Source organism: Lissotriton helveticus, chromosome 1_1, assembly GCF_964261635.1.
Source record: "Lissotriton helveticus chromosome 1_1, aLisHel1.1, whole genome shotgun sequence".
Taxonomy (NCBI): Eukaryota; Metazoa; Chordata; class Amphibia; order Caudata; family Salamandridae; genus Lissotriton; species Lissotriton helveticus.
This window is the reverse complement of record NC_136057.1, coordinates 1,909,362,391-1,909,385,898: the sequence shown is the minus strand read 5'-3', so window position 1 is coordinate 1,909,385,898 and position 23,508 is coordinate 1,909,362,391. Positions and strand designations below refer to the sequence as shown.

Sequence of the window (23,508 nt, the reverse complement as noted above, 5' to 3'; positions counted from 1 at the left end):
CGCCAGATTTAAACAAAGGCAACACAGCAGAAAGGCTGTTTGTGGCTCAAAAAATGTATCCAACCTGAAAAAAAGAACAAGTTACTTACCTTCGGTAACAATATATCTGTAAGAGACATAGATTAGTTATAGATGCCTCACCTTAGAACAGAGTTCTTCAATCTGTAGGGTGCGATGCCATCTCAGGGGGGGGCGTGCACTCCATCCTAAGATCTCACATTTCATTGTTTCACAATTAATGGGGCACGACATGCCCATGTTTTTTGATTTTGAACAAAATCTAATTCAGTCTCCGAGAGCTGAAAGGCTTTCAGCTGCAGGCAGTGGGAACCAGGGTCTCCTCTATGAAACCAAAAGCGAACAAACAGAATGTCTGTTCGTTTGCTTTCGGTTTCATAGCAGAGGAGACCCTGCCTCCCACTGCAGCTAAAGCATTTCAGCGCTCGGGATTAACCCGCCCAGGACAGTTAGCTTTTCATATAAAGACGGCACGGTGTCTCTGTAAGTTACACATAGCTGCTAAGGTTTCAGAGTTCTATATGTGACATTAACATAATGTTAGTGTAATTATGAGTCATGTTTCAAGGACTAGGAGTGACATTTTCTCGTAAATAAAATCATGCAATGAAGATGGGAGAAACATTTAAATAGTCATAAATTATACCCATTTGAGCATCACGAACAGTGTCATTGTAAAGTAACTGATGTAATGTGACACAGACTGTACAACCAGCACCCACTGACTGCAGACAGTGGCCTGATTGTGTGTTGCCAATGAATTTAATTTAAGCACACACTCGGCTGCGGGTGTTTTAGTGCACCGTACACTGTCTCACTACTTGCTTCACCTTTTGAAAAAGCCATCTATCTCTATGTCTTGTGGTGTCTGGCTGCACTATTTTCTATAAGTCTCAGAGTGATATACTAGGAGCCAGTATTGTCTGATGAAAGTTGTGAGAAAGTGGCTCTATATATACACTGGACAATAAGGTAGTACAGTGTGTATAAAGTCCACAACCCCAATGGTAAAACAGAGGTTAAAGTCAGAACTGACCTTACTCTCCAAAGTGGTAGCTTGGTCGAGCAGTAAGGCAGTACCAGAGGACAGTGAAAAGCATTTGTTGTACACACTCAGTCACCAAAAGGTTTCACACACCCAAGAACTGAATTCTTGTTATATCCTCAGATATAGTTGTTTTATTTTTAGAACCAACAGTTATAAAAATATACTTTTCAAGGTACGAATACTCTCATGTAAATACTTTGCAGAGGAGCAATAAGTTTGTACACTTAATAATCACAGGATAGCTAATAAGCAATACAGTTCTGAAACACACTCTAGCATTGAGCTCAATGGGAGGAAATTCAGGTTATAGGTAAAGTACGATCGCGTTACTTTTGTAACCCAGCACTAGTCTCCTAGGACCAGCACTGGGGGCTGAACTCAAAACAGGTAGGTAATTGCGTTTCAGTATTTCGAAATGACTTTCAAAGAATATTTGCAGTTTTCAAAAGTAGACACTTAGAAGAAATTTCATAGAAAAGCAGATAATGGGTTCCTATGGAGAAAATACAGGTTACTAGTAAACCCTTTAGGGATTACTTTTGCGGTTCAGTACTGGGCTGAAAGGTACAGTACTGGCTTCTCTCCTGATCACAGGTGAGTATTTTCGAATTCGGACTTTGGCTGATTTTATAAGAATATTTTCAGTTTTCAAAACTTCACACTTCGAAATTTTTCGAGTCAAAATGGGTCAATGTTATCCAATGGCAGGTAAGTGAATTACCGGTTTCCAGGTGAGTACTTGGTTGGTGAAGTTGGGTTCTGGGCGTAGACTCAGGGGTCCCTCAGGGTCAGGTGAGTACAGTTAGTACAGTCCCAGCGGCACAGGGGCGGCCGGGTGCAGAGGTAGGTAGGCCCAATGTTATCCAATGAGGCAAAGGGGGCCTTCGGTTGGTGGCTGCTGGCTAGCAGGCCACGCGGCTCTGGGAGCTGGGCTCCTGGTCACTTGCTCTGGGCAAGGGGGGAAGTAGGATAGGGCAAAGAGGCCACAGCCAGCGGCACTCGGGTGGCTGGGAGCAAGGTGCTTTTGAGCCGTCGGGCGCTCAATGTTATCCAATGAGGATCTTGAAAAAGGAACAAAGGCTGCAGGCTCGGGGACGGTGACTCCAGGGGCGACCAGCACTTCGAGAGGTAGGTTGGGATGATGGAGCACAGGTAGGTCCCCCAAAGGGGGGCACAGGGGGCCGCCGGGTGCAGGGGTGTCTTTGGAGGTCAGAAAAGCTTACCCTCGGCTGGTCGCGGTTGAGGTGGCCCCTGGTTCTGAGTCTGCAGACGTCGGCTGGTTCGTCAAGGAAGGTCTTTAAGCACTGGACTTCGGGTCCCAGTCGCCGGGGGACGTCCTCGTGGTCTTGGTTCGGGTTGGCCCGGCCCGGGCTCAGCTGATGCAGTGGGCTGGTCCGGAGCTTCCTGGTGAGCACCAGGTGGGGTGTTGCAGCAGAGCCTCTGCTAATGGGAGTCCCAATCTCCAAGAGGGTCAAGGCAGGCAGGTCCTCTGGGTGTCCCAAGGGTGCTGTCCGCGGAGGTCGCCGGGATTAGGTAGGAGCAGGTTCCAGGATCAACAGGCCGGTAGGGCTGTGGCCAAGTCAGTTGTTGTTGTCCTATTAGCAGCTGCGCGGCGGACCTTCTTCTTCTTGATCTTCTTTTGATATCGGGAACTGAGGAAGGAAGGTTCAGGGAGCCCCTAAATACTAAATTTAGGGGTGTTACAGGTAGGGCAAGGGCAGGGACCAATGGGTCCCTGTCCTGGGGTGAGGACACCCCTAGCCTGCTCCTCTCCTGTGGGAGGAGGGGCAGGAGCCTAGCTGGGATTGGGCAGGGCTCCCCATCTACAAGATGGCCAGAGCCCGGGGTTGTGTTTCACCTCGCCTCCTCCACCTGAGGGGTGGAGATGGCAAACCCCCCTTCCTGACGTAGTTTTTCCCGCCTGAGTGGGGGTAGAACGGACGGGGGGCCAGTTGCTGGGTACAACAAATGGTCTGGAGAAGCTCTCAGAGGCGGTATGCCTTTGAAGCTTCCCCCTGTCCATCCTGGGGAAGGAGACATATCACCTCTCCCAGGATGTGCATTGTTGCAGGCCCAGGAGTGCGGGGGCTCTCCACCCAGGGGTCCAGCAACATGTCTGCTGTGTGGCAGCCTCGGCAGCCACTCAGCCCAGACGTGGATTGTAGGTTCAGGTTTTGGAGGGCATCTCTAAGATGCCCTCTCGTGCATTTGACATTAAATCCCACACTGGCATCAGTGCGGGTTTAATGTTCTGAGAAGTTTGGTACCAAACTTGTCAGTCTTCAGTGTAGCCATTATGGTGCTGTGGTGTTCGTAATGACGACCTCCCAGCACCATATACTCTTAAACGGCATCACTGCACTTACAGTGCTTAGAATGGCCCTGGGTACTGTAGGGGCACAGGGCTCATGCCCCTGTACCCTCATCTCTGGCATAGGGCACCCAGATATGGGGGTGACTGAAGTATGCCAGGGCAGTGGGTTCTGTGGGCATGGCACACAGGGATGTGTGCCATGTTGACTCTTGTTTTAGTTCTGTACTTAGGCACTCAGCCTGTAAAGGCAGTGTGAGGGTGCCAGGGTACAGGGCCCCTGAGGGTGGCACAATAGGTGCTGCAGCCCTCAGGGGTCTTCTCTGGTCAACATGCCATTTACTAGGGGCTGACAGGTGGCCAGAGATGCCAATTGGGTATTTGGTTTCAGCATAGATTTTCTTTTTAGGGAAGGAACACAGGCCCTGGGTACCGGATTGGCAGGGACCCAGGTCACACTCAGTCAAAGCACAGCAGCAGTTCAGAAAAAAGTGGGGGCATACCAAGGCAAAAAAGATGGCACTTTCTGACAAAAGTGTTGAAGTTACTGCAAGAGTGAGGTGGCTGGCAGCAGCCCCTCTCAAAGCACAGCAACTGCTCCAGGCTCTGAGTGGCCTGATGGTGAGCGGAGCCATGATTGTTGCAGAGAGCTTCCCTTCCCAGTCAGTCGGCCAGTCCACTGGTATAGGAGGGGAGACCTGCGGCTCTGAAGAGGCAAAGAGTTCCAATGAGGGGGGCTTCTTTACCAAGAAATAAATAGACAAGAGAACAGACCATGACCCACTCTCCTAAGGCTTCACTGAGAGTAAGACACCCGAGGCAGCAGAACAGCTGCACATGGGGGCTCAGAACCTTAACTCGGCGCACATCAATGTCTCTCTCCCATTGGCCACGAGGTGATAGAAATACAAATCTCACTGACCTGACTCAGAACACGGATAACGATGGGCAGCAACTCCCCACTGGAAGCAAGCTGCGACTGTGCCTAGTACTAACGTTGACTCCCCGCAGCAATCTTAGACGGCCCTGATGGCACCGGTGGGGTTGGCTCCCGGTAGCAGCCGCTGTATACAAGCTCTCCCAAAGGAAAGCAATAATGGTCTGCCCCAGCCAACCTGGAGTCGGGCAACATCGCATGTCTGCAAGCTGCACTGCCTGCCATATATAAATCCATGATTACCAGCAGTCAACTTTAAACTGCGAGGCGGCTCACCAGCTCCTGCCACTGGAAGCAGGAGCCAGACCGGCCTAAACACAAATGTCAGTCAACTAATTCACACAGACACTCGGTAGCAATTCGGCGCTCACCCGTCCAGGCTCCTTTGATGTCAGTGATACCGCAGCACTGTCTGGTGTCCTTGTAACTTGTGCAGCTGAGAAGAGCTATAGCTGACTCAGAGAGCCCCCAAGCCTGCCTGAAGCAGGGTGCAGTGCCACGGCAGCTAGTATGGTGTTTTATCATAACAGCACTCCCAGCTTGAACGATGAGGAGGTGCTATTGTGCGTGACTTTGCACTTCAGTGCAGTGATGCGGATCACCGCACTAAAAAGCTTTAGTCTAACGCCTGATGCGTGGTGCTTGGCAGGGCAGATTAAATACATATGCCATACACTCCCGGTTTTCTTTAAAAATTCCCAAAGTGTACATTTAATGTAGCCATTTTTCATACTTGATTAATACATCGTTCTCATAAAGAACACGTTTAAGACAGACCTTTCTGTATAATAGGCAGAAAACAAATGGCTTAGGGGGCAAATTAAGGGCAGTTGGTCATGCGGTTTTGCAGCTGAGGTTCCCTTACGAGAGAATATAATCAATTAAGCGACTACCATTTTATTTTTACTAAGTGAATGGAATTCAAGTGGAAATGGTGGCTGGGGCCTCAGGAGGCAAATAAAAAGCATCCAACTTTGAGCAAGAGAGAGCAAAGTTAACAAGTGAACAAGCGCGGTGAGGCGATTACGGTAGAGACCGATGGTGAAAGGTAAAAAGAATATCACCCCACTTCCATCAGACTAGCCATTCTGCACTAATGGCTACTGCACCACACCGATCGCCTACCACAGCCGTGGTATTCTTTTTACCTATCACCACCGGTCTCGACCGTACTCGCCTCACCGCGTTAATTCACTTGTTAATGTGCACAGTGAACTTCTAATTACACCTTTTCGCTCGCAAACGTGCACTGTGAACTTCCAATCCCATCTTTATTACTTTCTTAAATTGGGACACACGCATGTGCTTGAAGACCTCTGTTCACATTTTACTTGACATCAAGGGAGGCTCCAGGTCCTTGAATTTTTATTGTTGTATTTTCAGAAAAACATCCCCCTGATGAAGGATCTGGTACCCAAAATGCATTGGGACAATTGAAATGCCACATTTTATAAAGTCTTAACTTTTAATTTCTTTGAGAAAACTATATGATTTAAACTCCGATGTGAAAATAAACATTGTGATTCCCCCAAGTAATACATAAAAAGAAAGAAAGGAATTTCTTTGGAAGAAGACCATTTGTGAATTTAATTTGAACTTTCAGAACAAGGGTTTTTTTTTCAACCCCCCAGGAGTGCTATGTGGAAAGAGGTAACCACTTTGTGAAGAAAAGAAGGCCTAGTGTGAAGGACAACTTTGTAAAGATGAACAGTAAGGAAAAGAGGTTTGGAAAAAAGAGCCTGAAGCTCACTCCCCCTGCGAGCAGAGGTGATGGCAAAAAAAAAAAAGGCAGGTTTAAGAGTCAAAAGTCTAAGAGGACAGTTATGCAGCGGCTCGAAAGGAAGGCACACAAGGTAGGTCAGAACCATGTTCAAAGTCTCACTGGGACATTACGAAATGAATTGGAGGAAACAAGTGAGTAATGCCCTTAAGGAAGCGATTTGCAATAGGGGACTTGAAAAGAGAAGGCTGATCAGGAAGCCGAAACAAGGCCGAAATGGCTGAAAGATATCCCTTTAAAGAGCCCAAAGCATAGCCCTGCTAGTCCAAAGAATGAATGAAGAGGAGAACCTCTGAAAGGGGTGCAGAAAAGGAATCCACAGCCTTTGCTGCATACCATGCCACAAATTTTTTCCTATCTATAGGCATACACCGTTTTGGTGCAGTGATGCCTGGCTGCCAAGATAACATTACAGACTTTGGGAGGAAGGTCGAAAGCTGACAACTGTCACCTCTCAATCTCCACGCAAGAAGGAGACTGGACAGGTTCGGGTGGAGGACCGTCCCCAGCTGCTGCAACAGAAGATCCTCCCTAAGGGTAAGTCTGATCAGAGGATCGATGGCCATGCTTAAGAGCTCAGGATACCACACTCTTCGAGCCCAGTCCGGGGCCACAAGAATGACTTGGGCCAGGTCGCGCTTGATCTTCAGCACTCTGGGTAAAAGTGGGATAGGCGGAAAGGCGTATAGAAGACCGCAACTCCACTTGCGACGAAAAGTGTCACCAAGCGAGTGCCGCCGTGGAAGAAATAATGCGCAGAACTGTTGACATTGCGTGTTCTCTTTGGTGACAAATAGATCTAACCAAGGCTCTCCCCACTTCTGAAAGAGACCTTGCACCACCCCCGAGTGAAGATGCATTTGTGATCCCTCATGCACCGGCGGCTGAGTTCGTCCACCCTGGCGTTCAAAGAACCTGCCAGGTGTTGAACCACCAGGGACATGCCTTGATGTTCTAGCCACTTCCAGAGACGAAGTACCTCCTGACATAGTGTCCACGACCCCACCCCGCCCCGTTTGATGCATTACCACATGGCAGTGGTGTTGTCCGTGAACACCTGCACTACTCTCCCTTCGACAGAAGGAAGGAAGGAATGCATGCCTTCAGTGCAAGACAGATTGCCGAAAGCTCCAGCAGTTTGATGTGGAACCTGGAATCTGCCGGAGACCAGAGGCCTCTGATCTCACCCTCTAAGTGGCTGTCCCACCCCATAAGTGATGCATCTGTCACCACTGTGAACTATGGCTGGGGAAGGGAGAGGGACCTGCCGTTGACCCAATCCTGGTTCGTGAGCCACCACTGCAATTGATGTGCAGTGCCCTCCGAGAACTGGACACAATCGGAAAGGTTCCCCTAATGCTGTGCCTACTGGAACTGCAGGTCCCACTGCAGAGCCCGCATATGCCACCTGGCATAACACACCAGCAGGATGCTGAAGGCCCAGTAGCCTCAGGGTCATTCTGACCGAAACCCGGGATAGAGCTGAAAGATCGGAATCATAGCTTGAATATCCCGGACTCGCTGCTCGGGAGGATAAGCCCCAAACTACGCTGTGTCCAGAACCTCTTCGATGAACAGGAGCTTCTGAGAGGGAATCAGGTGTGACTTTAGCACGTTTATGGAGAACCCCAGCGAATGTAGGTTGGCCGTAGTCTGGAGTTGGGAGACTACAGCCTGGAGACTGGAATCCCTAATCTGCGCAGATGAGCTGTGACCACCGCTATCACCTTCGTGAACACCTGAGGGGCGCTGGTAAGGCCAAAAGGGAGCACAGTAAACTGAAAGTGCTTGTGGCCTATCGTGAACCGTACATAGGTAACGGCGATGGGCTGGCAGAACGGGGATGTGAAAATAAGTGTCCTGCAAGTCCAACGCTACCAATCCAGTCTCCAAGGTCGAGGGCAGGCAGGACCTGAGCCAGTGTCAAGATTTTGAGCTTCTCCTTCTGGATGTAGCGGTTGACATTCCTGCAATCCATGATAGGACCCAGGCCCTTGTCCTTCGTGGGCACCAGAAAGTAGAGGGAATAACAACCACAACCTACTTCTGGGGCAAGAACTCACTTGATGGCTCCTTTGGCCAAGAGAGCTGTAACTTCCAGTCTCAAAGGGAAGGGAGTAGCCCCGTCAGACTATCTGCAAAACCTACCTTTTCCAATGTGATGTTGAGCCAGTGGAGGTGATGGTAAATCCTGCCGCCCACTGGTGATAGGTGGCCCTGAAAGGTCGAACTAGGAGGGCTTGGCTACAGCAGAGGGGGCGCTGGTGGACTGGCCCGCCCGCTGGCCCCCAGACCCACAACGGTGGGTCCCCAGCATGCAGAGGCTGGACAGCTTGCGCAGGCCTGTGGCTCTGGGTGGAACATGGTGGGGCACCTCTCCTATAGCCACGAAAGGGGCGAAAAGCAGACTGCGCGGGGCGAGAGGTGGAAGCGAGGTCCAAGGATCTGGCTGTAGCCCTGGGATACTTAAACGCTCCAGCGCGTTGTCTGCTTTGTCGCCGAAGAGGCGCCGGCCATCAAAGGCATGTCTAAAAGTGTAGTTTGGACATCACCCAAAAGGCCAGTGGACCTCAGCTAGGCGTAGCGTCTAAGGGCTACTGACATTGAAATCATACTGCTTAGCGAGTCAGCGGTGTCCAGCCTACATCAGCTGGCAGACTTTGCTGCGTCTCTCCGTTTGGCCACTGCACGGGAGAGCACAGCCCGTCCCTAATCCGGGCACTGCAGCAGCACATGCGCAACCGTGTCCCACACAGAGTGGGAGTAACGGCCCAAGAGACATGCGGTGTTCACCGACCTCAGTCCTAAGCTAGAGGAAGAAAAATGTTCTCCCCAAGATACTCCAGCTTCTTGGATTCCCTATCGGTGGTGCGGTAGGGAATGAGCCCTTGGAAGTCAAGGCTTAGACAACCAAGCTCTCAGGGGTTGGGTGTTGGGAGAGGAATATGGGGTCGCCCGGGGCCGGGCAGTGCCGTCTGGCTATCATCCTGTCCACTGTGTTGGGCTTGGACCAAGTGCTCAAAAGGATGTCTATAAGGGCCTCATTGAACTCCGAAGAGGCCGCTGCCGGCTGAAGCACCTCGGCCAGGAGGTTAGTCGTGACCGCCACCGTAGGAAGCTCAAGGTTGAAGGCCTCAGTCACCATACGCAACACCACTGCTCAAGATGCACCCTCCTCTGTAGCCACGGTAGGTGGGCGATAGCATGCCATGGTCTGGGGAGGTGTCCAGACCACTGGGCCTACCCAACTCCTCTCTCCTGTCCGGTTTCTCTAACTGGTCTGCCAAAGGGTCCACAGACCCCTCCCAGTCCTCCTCACCCTCCTCTGGTAGCCACTCAGGGCAATAGGCAACACCAGGGGAGAACAGTGGTACAAAAGTACCAGTGGACGCCGGTCAGGATACATGTCCACATCGAGGGGGAGGCTGGTGTCGACGTCGGCTGGGGACACAACCAGCGTCGGAGGGGGCAGAGGTGTTGCCACTGGATTCGGCACCGGAGGTGTCATGAGATCGACCAGCGCCGATCCGGATCCAGGACTGGATCCCTGGGGACCCTGCGGCGCCGAAGCAGCCGGCATTAAAGGCCTAGATCCGACCGCCGGGCCCGAAGGCACGCCAGCGGAGTCGGGCTGCCCAAAGATCGAATGGAGAGCTTTGTGAAAGCCATGAAGTTTGGCAGGGGTTGCTCGGCTCCTGGGAAGGGAGAGAAGGCCAGAGGCAACCCAACAGGCTCTGCGGACGGAGCCGGACGACTACCTTCTGCTTCCCGCATCGGCAGATGGACGGGGAGAACGCAAAGAGCAACATTGCTTCTTTGCCTTCTTGTGCATCGACTTTCTCAAAGACAAATAGTTTGACGAAGAGAGGTGGTGATGGCTCTGAGACCTGTCCAGCGACCGCCAAAGGCACAGAGCAGACTGCTGGGCCTCTAGAAGCTTTCTGGACCTCTCCCGCAAAGACTTCAGGTTTATGGCTCGACAGTCGGGGCACGACTTCGGGTAGTGGTCGCACTCCAAACACCAAAGGCACACAAGGTGCGGGTCCGTAAGGGACATCAATTTGAACAGGAGTCGCAAGCCTTGAAGTCGGTTCGAGGACGGGACATGCCTACAAGCACCAGGAGTCAAACAACTCAAAAAGACGTTGACAAAAAGATCAAAAAGTGACTTGAGGTACCGCTCTCTCCGGATCTTCTCTGGCTTGCGCGTAAAAAGAAAGAACTAACATCAGCGCACGGTGGCTGCGTCTAAGTAGATACTGCGATGTCATTCCGGCAGCCACAATGCAAACGAACACAGAGTTGACCAACACCATTTACCAATGCGCATGGGTACTGCTGAAGAAAAATGCTCCAGATCCAGTCTGACACCTGGGGTAATTCTAAGGTGAGAAATCCATAACTAATTGTCTACTTTCTTCATGACCCAACCATCTGAAATTTCGAGCAACTTTTTCCTCCATGCAAGGGGTCAAAGTTAATCTTCAAAAATTATTGTCTGTATTATGATCAGTACTACGGATTGGCAAACTGTCAAAGCTTTACAAAACAAATACACTCAGTATCGGCTTCCTCATGAATTGAGAAAATTGAAGAGGCCTTGTTTTTCCTTGAATTAGTCACTTCTGGTCGGCATTGAAGTAGCAGACACTAGAGATTACACGGTTAACTCCGCAAAGATGTGTAGGAACGGATTGGACAGCAACAGGAGACGTTGGCTTTGTAATGGACAACTGCCGCAAACAGTTCATGGTAAATGTATGGCTTGAAGCCCAGATGATTACGGATGTGCAGTCTCAAACCAAATTAGGAAAATAATGTAAGAGTGCCCGCAGTAGAGTCCAGTGATGCAAAGGAATAATAGGATCCTTTGTTGAAACTAAAGGATGAAGCAAATGCCCGGTGTTACCTTATAGTAGCAAATACTGAAATTAAATAGATGTGCGGCTAAGAGTATAAGATAATTGTTCAAGAGGATGTTTCTAGCTCTGCCGCTGGCTGGCACACTAAGGGCAAGTTGGAATAGCAAGGCTGAGTTGTAGGACTAGTTTGTGCATCCAGCAGTAATGAGATCCAAACTTACAGAACAAGTGCATATTGCACAAGAAGACAACACTGTAGGAAAAGCGTTCAGACATTTTCTGCTTCACTATTTCATAAGCGTGGAGAAATGGCAGAACCCTATGTCTATCCTAATTACAGTTAAGCCAGACATGTCCAATACTTTTTCTGGTTTTCACTTATCAACACATTGGGAGTAGGGTGGGGGCATTCCGAAGCACTCTCTCTGCTTTAATCATCGAAATTCTAGGTTTACCGTCTCTAAATATACGCTTCTTTCCTATTATCTCACCTTATTGCCAGTTCTTCATATTTGATTCCATTCTTTTACCGTTGGTCCTTCAGAAACTCACTCTGTGTGACTTAGACAATTGTTCACGGTAACCATTGCATCCCTTGGCTTTCTATTAGTTTTAGCATAGATTCTTCTTTGTTTTCTGTGATCTTACTCCTTCTAATTTGTTTTGCTCCAGGTTTCCCATTGTATTTTTTGGGTTTACTTTTAGTTTTTTTATTGCTTCTGTTTTTGCGAGTCATTTTTATTACTCTGTGCTATTGGGATTCCACGTGAGTGTTTCCAATATTTTCTTGGTTCATATCAGAAGCAAAAATAATGTTGCTCCACATAACCCAACTACTTAATCCCTCATGTGATCAAAACGTACAAGGTAAAAATATAGTAACACATCTAAAAGCAGAAGGTTCAAGTTTATTTGCCAGAAAAATATTGCAAACCTATTCCCTTTTCATTTGTTTATTTAAAAACAAAATGTAAATTGGCCAATGCCCCTCCACGGGACTAACAGAAGGCATCATGTCCTTTAGACAACAACTCATATGTACATCAAGTTTAACACTGTTGGCAGTTCACAGTCAGGTGAGAGAATTAAATTAGGGCAGAAAAAAACAAATATTACAATAATTAACAACAAAAATAGTCATAAAACACTGGAAGAGGAATCTGTGACAGCCGTGCAAGGACACCTGAATGTGCTCCATCGTATAACCATTGAGAGGCATCTGCAGTCTTCAAGGGGCAGCTGGTGTTACTTTGTTTAATTTCTCTTACCTACTACACAGCCAAATGAAAGGCACTGGAAATTAGTCCCTTGATCTGGAAAGTGTCTCAGCAGAAGACACAGAGCACTGCGTGTGTGTTGACAGGACACAAAAGTTTGTCAGCATGCTTAGTGATTTCTAGGAACTTGATACACTCAAGTACCGTGACTTTAGTAGATCAGAACCCAGGTCATTAGATACAGGAAGGGCATTACTGTTTAATATTCACATACAGGTTGCTATATAAAAACTTAGGGTCATTATGACCAGTACAAATATTGGCAATCAGATGCACAAGGCTAGTGGCCACATGACAACAAATTGATACTTTATTTTTGGAAAAAAAATGAGAAACCAGTGCCACCTTAAGAGAAAAGAAGAGTCACCAGTGACATTTTATGTGCGTCAGAGTAGATATTGCACTGGTTGTTCATAAAACATATCAAAATGAATGCTTGGAAGCGAGAGGGGGCTGGTTGACAAACTAGCCACCGCACTTAACATAGTTGTTGGGAGCCATGGAATGTAAGTGCTCTCACTTGCAGCTGGAATGTGACACCCATGCTGAATGTTAAGGCCTTGCCAAGAAATCTTAAGGCTTCTGATGCAAGTCCAGCTTCCCTGTATTACTATTATAGATGTGTGGCTTACTGTGGTGGGTTCAAAGTGCAAATAATATTGACACTAAAGTCTCATCACACAGACATGCAAGGGTGCTGCACATGCTGATCTACGAGATCAAATCTAGTTATGATTCCTCTACTATCCAATAGACACCTGAATCCAAGAGTTCTGCTTTGTTGCCACGTGCATGTGCTTTTTTCCTTAAAGAGACAAGATTATTTTACCTTGTGCCTATTGAGTAACCAGATTTAATTAAAAAAAACACCAATGCAGAAAGGAGGAAAGGGAATTGTAAGTGCCACTGTAGGGCATTATGTGCTCTGAAACTTGTTTTTTTCCTAGACTCCCGCTCATTCTCAATTTTCAAAAGCTACCCTGTGATTCTATTCTGGACGTTAACAGCATCTGTGTTCATCTGGTGGGATAAGGCTGATTGTTGACAACCTCTGTGTACAAAAAACAAGAAATTACATCTCTTCCATTTATCTTTCTGAAATAACACAAGAACATGGGAGAAGATATGTACTTTCATCAAGGAGAGGCAGGGCAAAGTAGAAGAGATATTTTTAATCCATAACATGCAGGGAGAAAGTTCTTTCAGTCCATGGCGCCTTAAATATCTCCATCCTGATTCCTGAGATGGGAGACCTCTGACAACTCTGTAAATGTTACTCATTCTTGGCCATTAAAACTGCATGATTCGCCAGGTCTAAAACTAAGGTAATCAGAGTGCAGTGCTGGAACTCCTTTCAACACTCCTTGATGTAATAAGTTTATAAAATGTTCACTGACAGTGCTGTAATACTAAACAACTTGTCACTTCCATAATTCAAGTGCCACAGCCATACCCCAAAGCAGCTTAATACCACATGTTGCTGTCTACAGTTAATCCAAGTTACGACTTACAAGGTCATTTGACAATATCAGGACTTTGTGGGGTCAAAAAGTCAGCCATTCTATTAGCAGAGCTTCGAGACCAGTCCGATATATTTTGTAAGTTCACTATAAAAATTATGTTCATACAAAAGAGGTTTTGAAGCATATATTTTAAGCAAGTAGAGGTTATATGTTTTATATAATCCAGTCTTGCACCTGTGGGAAAATAATTGTCCTCTTGACTACAGAGCACTCTGGTGCGGACACACTAGTGGTCAAGCCCTCCTTAGTGAAGAATGACCCTTGAGATGCAGTCCTCCTCCAAAGGGTAACTCTCTAAAGGGATTATGTAAAAGTAGATTTGCCATGGTGGTGGGAGAGGGGGATGGCGGAGGGTAAGTGTTGGGGGAGGGGATTAGGAAGGTAGATGGGTTTACTACTCAGGAGACTGCAGAGATGTATAAGAAGCAGTGCAGACAAACCTCGAAGTATGGGGGGGGGGGGCGGGGTGAATGCAAAGCAGTTCTTAAGGAAGACAAGTCAAAATCTGCAATCCCAGCCTCTGAGAACAAGCTGAGAAAAGCCGCTAGGAACAGTTGCGTGCTGTCATTGCAGAGTTTGACAATGGCAGCTCTTTAGGGAAGTTGGAAGACCAAGGAAGTACAGATGAATACAGTAATAGTACAAAAGGGAGGAAACTACGAGAAAGAGCACACAGGAGAATCACTAGGAATAAAACTCCATCAGTTAGAAGAATAGCAAGAGGGAGGACTCTGATCCTGAGGCGAGGAGGATAGCCCTTGACAGAAGCAGATAAAACTATATTATTTATGGTGCATGAGGAGTAGGAGCAAAACAGCCCCGTGGCATTGAAACCCGGAAAGAAGCATGAACAGTCAGTATATGATGGGAACCCTAGCCAGAGGAAGAAGACACAACAGCATCCCCCACCCCCCCCCAATTCAAGTTGACTACCCATCATTAGGTTACTCTAACGTCTTTGTACTGATTTAAATACAGTTCCCTGAAACTGGCTCCTGTAGGTGTAGAGTAAGGACAGTTATCTGCATTCCCTGTTACGAAGTTTCACCAGATCTTTAATAATTGCATCTCACAGCTGCGCACTTACAATAAGTCCAGCACCATTACAGTCCAATGCTGTGCATTTATGCTGTGCTTCGAGCACTGTGTTGTATAGTTATGTCGAGTATACAGTGTTACTATAGAACCCTGGAAAGTGGCTGGTCTGTGCCCTTAGTGCAGTGTAAACTTCCAATTATTGCTCTATACCAATAGTGCCATAAGTATCTCCTGTCTGTAGTATCCCTTCTCACTGTACCTGGACCGCAGGGGGAACGTTCCGAGATAGAGTTTCCTCTATTTGTAGTGTAATAAGTGTCTGTGCAATAACGTAGTCCTTATTATTTGTTCTTTAGCATTCTGTTGACTTATATATCAGCCACCTTCCATAAAATGACCGCGCTACATTGGTTACAGGGTGCCTGACAGAAAACAGAGAACCCAAGAGCATAGAGTTCTTATAGGCGCGCACACAAGTCAGTGTAAGTGCACCGGAACTAGCGTTGAAGAAACCATGTAACATCAAAATAACTGCAGCTGAAAAAGCTAATTTACCCAATTAAGCAGTATTGCAGTGGACCGAACAACTCAAATGTATGTACAGAAGCAAATCCAGCACCTAACTGAAGTGTTCCTGGCATGCTACAACAGAGTAGCTAAAACATATGCAGACACCCAAATTGAAACATAACCAGTTGCCCATTCAATAATCCAGCAAAGTCTACTCATCACAGGTATTGGACCTGTCTGGCAGTAAAAGTCCCAGGCATGATGCATTCTATCTGGCAGCTGAGTGGGTATGTACCGAGCAGTGAGCATAGTATGCAATGTACCAAAAATGTAATCACAGAGTACCTTGTAGTAAATGTATCTGTAATTATAGTATATCGGCTGTTCCATTTCAGGATGTAGAGCGGCAAAATTGCAATGCTGAGTGGCAACTGTAATGTACCTTGAATATAGCTTTGAGGAAACTCATTTTTTTAACTCTGCAGGGTTAATGATGTCAGTGTGTGGCTTGTACTACTGCTTTAAGATATCTCCTTAACTGAATCAGTGCTGCTGGTGGGGTGTAACCAGGTGACTGGAGCATGTACTTTTGTGGTGGGGGTCAATCATTAAGCGCAACAAATACTGCTGCTGTGGGATAACATACAGAGATGGCCATTGACTGCTTTCATTTAGAAAAAACAGTGAGGTAATGTAGCTGTAATGCAACTAGTTTAGGGCAGGCAGGGCTGTTGATTGGAGGTTAGCTCTCTGACCTCCATTTGTAGTTGCTGTGAAGTATGAGGTTAATATGTTAAGTGGCGCCGGCGATGTGCCAGCGTGTGTAGTGGTCCCATGTAGTTGCTATGAGGTTAACCAATTCAGTGGAGGCTTTACTGTTTGTTGTTGGGTCTAACAGGACAAGTGGCATCTGTAGTGTGGGCAGTTCAATGAGTGACAGCTACACTGCTGCTGAGATGTAAATGCATTTATTAGAGGTTATGCGATGGCTGTGAATAACATGACAGTTGCTGCAGAAATTGACGGCAGCTGTGATCAACATATTTAGTTGATTTGGTGGTGGATGCAAAACTGCTTTACAGGCACCTATGCTGCGTAGGCAAACCCAGTCTTCTGCTGTATTGAACCAATACGGTGCAACTCTCTCAGAACTCAAAGTGAACAATGGGTGCAAAATACTTTGAGAGGACACTCTAGTGACAAAAACACCCTTCAATTCCTAGTAATGCACCCGAACATAACTTTCACAGCCTGCAAACAGGACTGATCAGGTGTGCTAAAAAAAATAAAAAATAAAGAAAACCAGGCATTTCCAGTAGGTGTCCGTGCTCTCCTATGCTAATGGCAATAGCCCATGCAGTGGCACAGGTAGTAAGAAAATGAAGGGTAGCTGTGGTCTTGGTTTCTCTGAACACTGTACAGCTCAAATGTAACTCGTTTAGTAAAACAGTGACATAAGCATTAAAAGGAACCTGAACTGTAGCTTCACTGAAGCAGTTATTGAAACCTATCATGAGATATGGTGTGACACATAAAGGAGGCAAGGCTGAGATCGAATGAGCTGTATATACACCAAGCAGGGAAGCAGTGGTCAAGACTTTTGCGCAGCCAACCACAGTCTAGCTGGAATGTATTTCCCAATAGTTCTCCAGTGTATCAGGATAATCACAAGTGCAGACCAACTGCAGAGAATGGTGCTAGGTCAGGGAGATGGGAAGATCATGGAGCAGCATCATGCATTGCCAGCACATTAAACTGAACCTCAAGCTTAACAAGATACACTATACTCCTGCTGAAGGGGGTGGAGAAACCTTTCTCCTGTTCATGGCCATAAGAGGACATGCCACGTCTTTGCACCATGATCCCTCAAGATCCCACATCCCTCATGGTGAAGAAAAGAAGGCATGGTTACATCCTTTAAGGAGACTGAGGTACAAGTTGATTAAGGGGTGGAGGGTAGGTTCAATTCTCTCGTCTGCTCAGTAAGACAACACATATTTCCCCCCCAACAGCACTAGTACTGACCAGATGTAAACCCTTAGTGCAGCTCTTTCCGAGACTTTCCTCTTTCCAATGCTAAACTTTTATGAAAAAGGGCACAGGGATCACATGTGCAAGCTGCAGAACCAATTCGTTCTTTAATTATGTGCCCCTGGGCAACCCATCCTATGTTCTACAAAACTCCCACAACCCATTCATTCAATACCATGATCAGCACTACCATTATTTATTGCACTGACGGCAATCAGCTTACAGGTCTACTCTAGAATGGGGATGACAAGGCTACAGCCCCATAAAGCTCGAGTGTCAAAACTTAATTTCAAGCTCAAGGCACCACAGCTGATTGGGAGTCAAGCTCACAGGGATCGTGGGCAGCCATAATGTGAACCCAAATTCCTTTTCTCCACAGTGCTCCCACTCCACGGTGGAAGCTTGAGATGAACCTGTAAACTTCAGGACTGTGCTCTGTCAAACACTTCACAAACACTCTATTGACAAGTCCACACTCATGAAAAGGAAGTGGAAAGAGGTGCACTGTCAAGAAATCCACTTACGCCCCTATTTGCCCCAAGGAGCGGAGAGCACATGCAGGGCACAGCAGGCTACTGAGCACTTCTTTTTCATTGACACCTGTCATGATCAACAGCTACCTTTGCACCACATCACTGATTTCCTGGACACATGTTAATAAGTGATTGAGGACTGGGCTTGTCACAGTTGTACCAGCTGCCACTGCCGTGGATGACACCTGCAGTTCCTGCAGACTGACTTCCAGTTTGCTCACAGCCTCACGGAAGGCAAATTTGTTGCGCGTCTGCGGAATGCAGTCCACATAGCCAGAGCAATAATCCAACAGTTGATGGCCAGTGTCCACCAACTGGCTATTAGATGTGGGTGAGGTAATGGCACTTGAGAGTAGGACAGCACACTCGAGGAGGGACTCCTTGCTGATTTTGTCAGCTGAAATCCTTTCTGCTGCCTGCTTTGTCTTTCGCAGGGCTACCTTGGCTCCTGCGGTGCCATTGGCCATTTTCAATGGTGTAGTGCTAGATGTCTGGGATGGCACCTGTGGAGGTGGAAGGAGGGGTCTCAGTGCTTTTCCCACTGCTGTCCTCTTAGAACTTTCAACAGGTTCTGTCTGCTGAGATGCTGTCCATGTAGGTCCAGATTCATCTGCGAGATCAGAGGTGGTAGGTGTCTGCTGCAGGTGGCGCCCCACAGGAGGGAGAGGGGGAGCACACTTTGGTTTCACCCGACGGGGCCTGTCGCGTTCCATGGCCTGTTGTTCAGATAACAGTTTGAATGTTTTCCCCTGAGAGTCTGTGCCCACCAGCTGCACCTCGACTGGAGTCTGTTTTAGGCCAGGCGAGATAACAACTGGTACTTTGTGGTTGTGAGTGGTTGTAAGGGAAGTGACTGATTTAGCTGGAGAAGATCTCCCAGGTCTGTCTCCATCCTCTGGGGCAGTCCCTGAAGAGCCATGCCGGGCACTGCCATTGCGCTCTTTGCCCCTGGGGGATAGTGAGGGTCCAATGCAGTCCTTGTCAGCTGTTGTCACAAAATCATTGGGTGTGGAACGAATTGTGTGAACTGTGGTTCCGCGGAGCAGGTGTTTGGTTTTTGATCTCTCTCGGGCTGGTGCAGTTCCCTCATCTGACCTCCGAGGAAGAAGATCAGGAGCCTGTTCTCTGCATTCATCAGGTTGTGAGGTGGTTGACAATGTGCGGTCAAATTGCATCTTTGCTCTCTGACAGTTCCTTGGCAGAGTCATAGCCATCCTATCCTGTTCTGGGAACCCGGATGACATGGAGGATGTAGAATTGGACCTGGGGAAGGGGCTAGGAGTGTCTTCAATGCTGGAAGATTTCCCAGACCGCAAGCCAAGTGTTTTTTTAATTAAACGTGGTGTGAAGAAGCCTGTGATACCCGACCACCCACCACCAGAACCAGTCCCACTAGAAGTACTGCTGCTGCAACCAGCATCCTCACTGGTAAAGTTTTTCTGTGCAATGCTCCCTCCTTGGCCCTTGGGAGGGGCTAAATTCCCATCGTGTTGTGTTTGGGAGAAGGCAAAGTTGTTGACGTGCTGTAGGGAGGCAGCTGAGAAGTTGCCAGTTAGTTCATATTTCTTGTGGGGCTGGTTTTCCATCTCCCGAAACGAGCTGCTCCTTTTGGGTGGCTGTGGCGCACTCTTTTTCTTCATGAAGGAGCTGAAGAAGCCACCTTTGCGGTCACGGGTGAAGGTGGTCTCTTTGGCATCATCAAGAAGGCTACTGGGAGAGCGCTCTCGTTGCTTGCGAGGAAGAGCAGGTGAACCACTGCCCATCTGTGATCCCCGGAAAAAACCTAACAAAGAAAATAAAACAATCATTAACCAAAAAAGAAAAATGTCATGTAAAGTTACAATGAAATATTTGTCTCACTGATACAAGTAAATAAGTAAGGCCTAGGTGCTATTTTGACTAACTCAGGAAAAAGTGCACATCAAAGATGTTCTTGCTAGCTTATCTAGGGACATGCCGTTAATTTCTCTGTGCATGAGGCTAAATATCTCAATCTCAAAACACAAACTTTACTAAGCTGAAGCTATCAAGTCAATCAGTTACCTTAGGTTAAGAACATTATAAAAGTACACCTCACTCTAAGCAGGACATTTTCTTTTTTAGAGTGTGAGAAAAGTGGGTTATTGGTTGTGAAACCTCACCTAGCAATAAGGTCACTAATATTTATCCGCTCCAGTTAGGGTCCTTATATCTAACCATAGCTCAGTCCTGGGCAGCTCTGACACCGAGCATTCAGGCTTAACTCAAAGGAAACAAGTGTAAAGCATTTATCCGTACCACAATAGTCTAAAAGAAAGAAACAAATCACAATAAAAATCCCAATCCAGTTTAAAAAATAGAATATTTTCTCTAATCTTTGATTAAATACCAAAAAGAGAAAAATCAGAATAAGTGAACCGGAAGTTAAGATTTCTGTAAGGTTTCCATATATTACTGCTTTTCATTCGTAAAGGTAGTCTATAAGCCTCAAACTCAGGGGTCCAAGGCAAAGTCTATGTTTCAGGCCGACCACGATGGAAGTCAAGGTTGGATGCGGGTGCCGGGTCAGTGCCTGTCAAAAGTTAACTTCTCACTTAGGAACTTTTCTCTTCCAGAACAAGTGAAGGGCAAAATGGTCAGCTGAGTACTTTGGAGGTGCAGGGCTTCTTTAGCTTTGTGCCCCTGAAGCTTAACAGGAAGCTAGCCAACTAGCGCTTGTAGTCCACTCATTGGTTTTGGCCCAAGCAGGAGCAGGTCCAGCCCTTGGGGCCTCTCGTCAAGGGTTGTGAAGTCCTGTCTTTTCTCAGTAGGTGCAGCAGGTGAGATGCAGTCCAAATTGGTGCAGCCTATTTTTCTGAGGTACACAGGTTCAGCTGGTGCACTCTCCTTCTATTCTTGGAGTGCAGCAGTGTTCGGAAGCTAGAACCAAAGGGTGCCAACTTTTATGCCAATTTCAAGTATGTGGATCGGGAAGACTTACCATCAAATGTGGCTACAATTCCATCAGGGCAAGTTTACCCACTTTTAGATCACTTCCTGTGGGGTTGGCACCAAAAAATCCCACAGTTCATTTCAATGCCCAAATCCAAGATGTCGGACCCTACTTCCCTGGGACTGAGCCATGGGCACACCCTTAAGGTGTGTTCAGTATAATGAGTCACCTCTCCTTGAAAACCAGTCTAAAAAAAGGTTTGTCCTCTCTGTCTACCTACGGGCAAATTAAGGTGTGACTCACACTTGCATCTCAAAGGCAGTAGAACCTTTGAAGCTCGGACATCTGTGGCCATCGCCCCAGGGCCATCCAGTTAGGAGGAGGTCACGCCTCCTCCCTCAAGCAGACCCAATGTTTCCCTTCCTGGGAGCGCTGTACACCTCTTAGCAGGAGACCGCAGTATATCTGGAACGACAACTGCTGCAGTTAATCAGAAGTGGCTACTTTAGGTTTGGAGCAAGCAAATCACCCTTGCATTAAAAGTTACCTGAAATGCGACTTCAGCAATAAGTTGGGGTTTAAATTAACAGCTAATTTGATAGCTTGAATTACTAGATTCAGTGGTCCCAATAGTAAATTGGCATTTAGTGCTGGGGCTAATGAAATTCCATGGCAGCCAAGGGGCCACCGGCCTTGCTACAGTTAAAATGACAAATGATTTATTCTAGGACAATTTTAAAACCAAAAATCTGAATGCTCTACTGCAAAGGAAGGTTTCTTTAACATAACCATCTTAATTATGTGCATCAATGACACACTTATATCGCTTTTGACTGATTCCTGTGGATTGGAGGACGTGTTGCACACCGAAATTACAACAGTAAAATAGAACATGGTTTTCCTTTTATTTTATTTTTACATTTCAATCAGACAGAACTTCACAAAGAAAAACTGAGTCCACTTTCCTTTTATACTAGGGTCCGTCCACAATGAACCTTTTTTAAGAAAGTCTTGGTCCACCAACTCTTACCCGCAGTTACACAGATTCAAGAAGACGGGGATAGGTCCGTCTTCCTAACTGCATGTTAGGCAGAGACGTGCACTAGGACAAAGATACCAATGAAGGAGAGCAAGATATTTCACAAGGTATCCACTTTTATATTAACATTATTTTTTTGATCATTTTGCATATCCATTACGAGCAAACTAAATAAGCAGTTTGTAAATATGATCTTACTGTGACAATACCTAAAGCATCCAAAAATCGAACATACGCGTAAAATTCTACCAAACTCAACTAAATTGTGATTTTCCATGCCACTGGGGATGGAGCGCACTCCATGTAAGGCAGAACGTTCAATTTTCAGAAATATGCAGAACAGACACATGGAGGCCAGTTAAAACACTCAAAAGCTACAATTAAGTTGAGTGAGGAAATGGGGTGTATTATATGGTGTGATTGTGCTACCTAACCTTGTAATACACTTACAAACCCCTTTAGGTCTGTCAAGTTTCGTCCAGACTATAGCCTGAATGTCCTGGACTCTCTGTTCCAGGTAAAAAGTACAAAATCGTAGTGTATTCAGAATGGCTCCATGGAAAAGGAGCAAATACGAAGGAGTCAGAAATGACTTCTATCTGTTAGTGAGCTCCAGCAATGTTAATCGTTCCATTGTCGTCTGGAGCTGGCTAACGGCTTGACTGAGACGAGCCCACCTTCAACAGCCAGTCATTTAGGTTAGGAGAAGACTGGTACCCCCAACCTCTGTAAATGTGCTGTAACTGCCTAAGGAACATGCTGGGGCTTTTCTTTCCTTGAAATGCTCTAAGGCAGAGTCTGCTTTTTCATCGAAAAGGCGATACCCAGCACAAGTCATGTCTATTAAAGATGCTTGGAGGTACCTAGAGCAGCCTATGGACCTCAGCCAGGAACAATGCTGGAGGGCCTCACAAGTACCCTTGGCACGTCCAAGACTTTGTTGTATCAAGTCGTGAGCATATCGCATCATTTGCCACATTGCGATGGTCCGCCCTAAATATCCGGCATAAGAGATGCCTGAAGGTCATCCGGAATGGCAGGTAATACTTCAGCCACCATAACCCTAAGGGTATGATAGCAGCGGCATGGGAGACAACTGGCATTGATTGATCTCAGAGTAAGGGTTGTAGAGGACAAAATTATCTTTTCTATTCCTTTGGGTTCGCAGTCTGGAGAAGTGGTAGGGAAGGCATTACGGTTGACCTTGCTGGTGGATGCCTGTACCACTAGACTTTGCGGTGTTGGATGCTGTGTTAAGAAGACAGGATTGCCAGGTGCAGGGAGAGGCAATTAGCAACCTGCACATCAATGAACCGCAGTGAACAGCTCTTAGCCCAGATGCTAGCCAGGTTGTAGAACTACCATTGTTGGCAATTGTCCTACGCATCACTATAGCAAAGGAGGAGCTTTTCTACGTAGCAGGACATGAGGGAGACAAAAGGCCACTATAAGATGAAGTGTCACACCCACTGGCATCCTGAAACTCTTCATACTAGTTGTCCTCACCTTAAAAGGGAACATAATCAACCCTGTCATCATAGTTGTCATTTTTGTAAACCGTGCCAAAACAATGAGGGGTCTAGACCCTACTGTGTGGAAAGGGCAAGGTATCAGAATCAGAGGGGTTGCAAAGAGGCCGAGCAACGCTCACACTTGGCACATCAGTCGAGGTCGCAGCAGATTCAGTTTA

At 47.0% G+C, this 23,508-nt stretch overlaps 1 protein-coding gene across 3 annotated transcripts in view; it reads right to left on the bottom strand.

Moving 5' to 3' along the window:
• Positions 1–16,256: 16,256 nt before the first annotated feature.
• The window catches only part of ABL2 (ABL proto-oncogene 2, non-receptor tyrosine kinase), a 366,300-nt gene continuing 359,048 nt past the window's right edge, over positions 16,257–23,508 (bottom strand). The window contains exon 11 of one of the 3 annotated variants that reach the window (XM_078642987.1): positions 16,257–19,651. In XM_078642987.1, the coding sequence (XP_078499113.1) occupies positions 17,952–19,651 (1,700 nt within the window). In that variant the 3' untranslated portion in view covers positions 16,257–17,951. The remainder of the gene's footprint in view (positions 19,652–23,508) is intronic. The other 2 variants (XM_078643005.1, XM_078642995.1) reach the window with 2 other exon arrangements.